We start from the raw sequence: 5,921 nt of genomic DNA on the forward strand, positions 1-5,921 counted from the left end.
TAATGATAACATTGGATTATAACCCAAATAATAAAGTATATATCCATGAGTTTATATATAAAGAAATAACTATGTATTGAACAAATGGAAGAGAAATGAAAAGTTTTTCTTCAATTAATTAATGTAAAAGGAATCAGGGAAATAGAAAATTACCATTTGAATGCCACAGTGTTAATTGCCATAGGAAATATCCAGTAACGGATACTAAAATTAGTGGGCAAAAGTTTAAGCAGAAACATGATATTTACATAGTTTCACAGTGTCTCTTTCCAAGTATTTATTAATTACAAAGAAAAAATAGTAACTTTACAATGGAGAAACTTGACAGATATTATCTTAACTAAGTGATGGAGATTAATATCACCTTAACACTATTGAACTGTATATTTAAAAATGTTTAACATGGTAGGGGCGCCCGGGTGGCTCAGTCGTTAAGCGTCTGCCTTCGGCTCGGGTCATGGTCCCAGGGTCCTGGGATCGAGCCCCGCATCAGGCTCCCTGCTCGCAGGAAGCCTGCTTCTCCCTCTCCCACTCCCCCTGCTTGTGTTCCCTCTCTCGCTGTGTCTCTCCCTGTCAAATAAATAAATAAAATCTTTAAAAAAAAAATGAAAAATAAAAATAAAAATGTTTAACATGGTAAATTTTATGTTGCTTTTAACCACAGTTTTTTAAAAAGATTAATATTACTGCTCAATAGGACACAGTGACATCATGTTCTCCCAATAATGATGCACTGAGAAGGATACAATATCATTCCTGTGGTATTCTTCCCAATAATGCATAACATCAATCTAATCTAAAGAAGACAAAGACATCTCAAATTGAGGGACATGTTTGCTGGCTAAACTTATTATGGTAACCATTTCACAATACATGTAAGTCAGGTCATTATGCCATACACCTTGAAATTACACAGTGCTGTATGTCAGTTATATTTCAATAAAACTGAAAAATTTGAAAAAATCAAATCTGGTAGTATCTGAAAATGTATCTTTTCTTAAGGCTACTTAATTAGTATTCATGATCACTTTTTTCCTTAATATCTTTTTATTTTATAGTTGTGTGTTAGCACTTGTTAACTACAGTAAACCTAATTTATTTTTTCCCTCATCTACCTTTCATTCCCCACATTCAAATAACTGCTTTCTGATAAGGAATGGAATAGACTTCTGTGTAAAAGAGAGATTTGAGACTTGCCTAAGACCCTAAACAGCCATTAAGAAATCACCTGTAACTTAATTTTGGGAAACATTCCTGAACTGAATCTCTTTAGTCTTATATCTGCCCTTATTCACCTTCTCCAAATAAGTCAATCCTTTTTTTGCTTTACCTTTCCTTTCACCTGATTATCTATGAGAACCACCATTCACCAGGCATTTGCATTGTTACGAACGATGGCATGCAAGATGTTGAGTCAAAGATGATCTCCACATACTGAGAGGCAAAAATCTAAAATTTCTGAGTGATGATAAACTATATTTCTGCTTCTCAAATCTAATTGCTTCCTGATGCATCAAAACTAGAACCTAGTTTTTGTCCCTATACATGTATAACTGTCTGCTGGAAAATAATTTAAAGGCAACGGGATATCTCTATGGAACTAAGCATTTCCAGGGCCAGGACTAATGAACTTTTGGGGGAGACATAAATAATGGCTACATATAGCTCATGAGTAAGAGCTACATACAGTAGTCAGGTACTTGGCCATGGTCCTCTGACCCCCGAGACCTATTCCTATCAGAATCTGGTGGTAAATTGGAGCCAGCCTCTGTTTTTGCCTCTCCAGTGCCATGGGGGAAGGGGAAGTTGGGCATAAAGCGCTTAAGAAACCGAAGCTCACTATTACTGGTGCCAGTGACTGAGCACATCTCATAGGGACAGGGCTGAGATAACGATCCATTGGCCCCTCCTTGTACCAGGTTGTTAGGGAAATTACAGTCATCATAGAAATGCTCTTGAACTGTGAACTTTTCTCTATACTTAACCTTCTGGTAGATGTGAATAACAAAGATCACTGTGACGGAGAGGAGAAATAGAAAGGAAAGCACAGCCAGAGAAATGACCAAATATTTAGTGGATGGATTTACCCTTGTAGGATTCTTGGAAGGATCCCGGAACTGCAGATAGGGTTCAGAAAAACCATCTACCAGCAAGATGTTGAGTGAGGCCGTAGTGGAAAGAGCTGGTTGGCCATGATCCTGAACAAGAATGATCAGTTTCTGAATCATGGGGTCTCTCTCAGATATCTGCCGCAATGTACGGATTTCCCCATTTTGTTGTTGAACAGAGAATAACCCAGGGTCAGTGGCCTTAAGGAGATGATATGAAAGCCAAGAATTCTGACCTGAGTCACCATCCACAGCCACTACCTTGGTCACCAGGTAGCCTGCATCTGCAGACCTGGGCACCAGGTCATTGCAGGGCAAGGTGCCATTCTGCAGTGGGTACAAGATCATTGGGCGGTTGTCATTGTCATCCAGAACAACCACTCTTACAGTAACCTGGCTACTCAGTGACAGGAAGCCCCCATCAGTTGCCTTTACCACAAACTGAAAATTTTGAATGGCCTCATAATCCATGGTTCTCAGTGCATAGAGCTTCCCGTTGTCTGAATTTATGGAGATGTAAGCAAAGACTGATAAATCTCCACTTTGTGGAGGCAGCAGAGTATATGTTACTTGGGCATTCTCACCCAAATCTAGATCCTCAGCATGAACTTTGCCAATAAAAATTGCTGGGCTGTTGTTTTCTCGAACAGTCAAAATGTACGAGTCTTCCTGAAATATTGGGGGATTGTCATTAATGTCAGATATTAACACCTCAATCACAGTTTCTGTGAACAGACTGGGTGGCCCAGTATCCATGGCAACGACGGTGATATTGTAGCCTGAAACCTCTTCCCGATCCAAGCCTCTGTCAGTAACCAGTGAGTAAGAATTCCGGAAAGTTGGTTTGACTGCAAAAGGAAGGTCTTCTCTGAGGAAGCAGGTGATTTTTCCTCCCACCCGAACGTCCCTGTCTCGAATAGAGAAAAGGGCCACTACGGTTTGTAGTGGGGAGTCCTCAGGGAGAGGGCTGGACACAGAGGAGACTGTCACCTCAGGGGGATTGTCATTAACATCCACTACTTCCACCAGGACTTTGCTGTGGGCAGAGAGGCCCCCTCCGTCGGTGGCTTGAATGTCAATATCGTATGTTTCAACCGCTTCAAAATCTAGGGGCCCTCTCAGTCGAACCTCTCCAGTGTGAGAGTCAATCTGAAACGTCTGGAGAATTGCTTCTGGGTTTTGAGCTAAGGAATAAGTTATTTCCTTGTTGGAGCCCTCGTCCAGGTCTGTGGCACTCACAGTGGCCACCAGTGAACCGTTGGCGCTATTTTCCGGTACCTGAGCGCGGTACACCAGCCTAGAGAACTGAGGCACGTGGTCATTGACGTCCAGAACCTCCACGCGGATGTGGGCGATGCCAGACTTGGGTGGGGACCCGCCGTCCACCGCCGTAATTGTCAAGTTGACTTCAGGTTGCTCCTCTCTGTCCAGGGGCTTATCCAGGACCAGCTCGGCATATTTGGGCCCATGGCTGCGAAAGCGGGTATGCAGGTGGAAATACGCGTTGGGGCTCAAGGTGTAGTTTTGAAGACCATTGAGGCCCACGTCCAGATCCTGGGCGCTCTGCAGAGGAAAACGTGAACCCAGGGGCGTGCTCTCCGGAATCTTTAAAAGCGGCTCCTTGTTCAGGAACATCGGGGCATTGTCGTTGATATCAAATACCCTGACCTCGACACGAAAGGACTGCAGCGGCTCCACCAGGACTATTTCAAAGTGCAGAACACACGGGTCCGTTTTGCCGCACAGTGACTCCCTATCCAGTTTCTCCTTCACGAACAGATCCCCTGTCTTGCGGTGGAGCCGGAAATGCAGTTTGTTGCCTTCGGCAACCAGCCGCGCCCCGCGCGCAGCCAGCTTCCCTACCTCCAGCCCCAGGTCCTTAGCCACATTAGCCACAAACGAACCGCTCTCCATCTCTTCCGCCACTGAATAGCGGATGGTGGCCGCACTCCCCATAGATACGCACAACAAAAAAAGAAGAGAGCTTACTTGCCTGCTCTGCAGGGGTTTTCTGTGCGCCGCCGCCATCCGTTCTCGCACGCGCAGTCTGCAACAACCACCACCTGTTGCGGATATACTTCACTTTTCCGCCCACAGGTTCTTGCAACTGCTGCGCTCAGCTTCGCTCGTCTCTAACCGCAGCGCCACCAAGGGCTTGCCGCTCCCGGTAAGCTGTTTTGTACTTGAAAGAAAATTTGCATTGAGCAACTCAACTCCCCAGTCTATCCAGTGTATTAATAGGTATGTTCTCATTCCGGAGATTAGGTAGAGGATGAAAGTTGTTGCCAAAGCAACGGCTGACTCGCCCTTTAAGTCCCTTTCAGAAAAAAAATCCTTGGGAATTAAGAAGCCAATGAGGATACTCACTCAAGCTGAAGCTTACTCAATCTGTGAGCCGGCTGGGGCCGCTGCAGCAACCGGCAAACAGCGAGGAGTAAACAAGCTACTTTGCATACTCCACACAGTCCGCCCTGAGATCAAGGGAAAGGCAAAAAGATCCTGGAGCCAAATGGATGGCGGCGAGGGGCGGGGAATTGGAGAAAGTGATCAGCAGGAAAAAGAAAGGGGACAGACAGATGTTTCCTTCAGGAACCTGGTGTCCAGTAGGTACATTGATAGGGTAACTGACCAACTAGGCTCCCGATTTGCACAAATCCATTCCTTTCCCAGAACTCTCAAACGCCCAGGAAGCAGTTGGCTTGGCACTTAAGATTATGATGGCAGTACTATTTACTGGGTATGATTTCTATATAGTGCTGGTACACTGTTGTTTATCCGCATTATTTAATTTAATACTTGCAACAACTCTATGAAGCACACATTAGTATTTCTTTTTTTACAGACAAAGAAACTGAGACTGGATATGTTACATCACTCTCCCAAGACCTCCTACTGAATAAATATTAGAGAAGGAATTCAATTTAATTTTGTCTGACTCCAGAGTCCATGCTGTTAATCAGTATATTATTCTGTTTCCCAGATAACATGGTGGATAAATGAAATGAAGATGTTTGGCTTTGGATTTGAAAGGAAATAAGAGACTACTTACATATATTGAAAATAACCTGATAGAAATTTGGGAGATATTTGTTCAGAGTTTCTTTTACAATCATAGGATCACAGAAGGTTTAAGAATGATAAGCCACCTCAAAAAAAGATGGATCTCTCAATCTCCATTACAAATCTTAACATTTGGCTTAAGTGTGCATCCCTAAACAGCTTAATTTTGTCTCTTTAAAAAACTGTATATCAAAGTATATACAATAAAGTGTATGGAAGGTAATATTTTTTACTACGGTAAAAAATAAAACCATAACATTTATAGTGGGTCATCTTTTGAATCTAGTTTCTTTCCTTCATTATTTAACTCAGTGTTATGTTTATTCTCATTCATCCATTCCATTCCTGTGTAGAATTTCAGAGTGTTGTCAGTATCCTTGGGCCACAGAGCATCAGGAACACACCTGTAGTTAAACAGAGTTGTATTTTCTGACTTATTGGAACAAGGGAGACTACACACCCCAGAGAATCATAAGACATCTCAGTAGGAGGTTAGAAACGACTTAGGGTATTTAATCTTGTGCAAGGTGATTGGGGGGGGGCGGTGAAGCAGGACTTTGCTCTGGATGGGATGCTGTCAGAAATGGAGTTGATACTATGATTGGGTGTATTAATAATTCTTAGGTAGAAAGTAAGAGAAAGGAGGAGGTAAAGCTGTGACTGGCCAACAAGCTGTGACTGACATATCAGCCAGGATAGAGAGATATTGGATCATTGTTTGTGGATTGGACAGTGTTCTTTTTTGTCCATGTT

At 43.0% G+C, this 5,921-nt stretch overlaps 1 protein-coding gene across 1 annotated transcript; it reads right to left on the bottom strand.

Annotated features, from left to right (window-relative positions):
- Positions 1 to 1,679: 1,679 nt before the first annotated feature.
- On the bottom strand, positions 1,680 to 4,139 carry PCDHB1 (protocadherin beta 1). The gene has a single exon (XM_032425452.1). The coding sequence runs from the start codon at positions 4,134 to 4,136 to the stop codon at positions 1,680 to 1,682; it is 2,457 nt and encodes an 818-aa protein (XP_032281343.1). The 5' UTR covers positions 4,137 to 4,139.
- Positions 4,140 to 5,921: the final 1,782 nt, after the last annotated feature.

The sequence above is a fragment of the Phoca vitulina genome, unplaced genomic scaffold (assembly GCF_004348235.1).
Source record: "Phoca vitulina isolate PV1807 unplaced genomic scaffold, GSC_HSeal_1.0 scaffold32, whole genome shotgun sequence".
NCBI classification, from domain to species: Eukaryota; Metazoa; Chordata; class Mammalia; order Carnivora; family Phocidae; genus Phoca; species Phoca vitulina.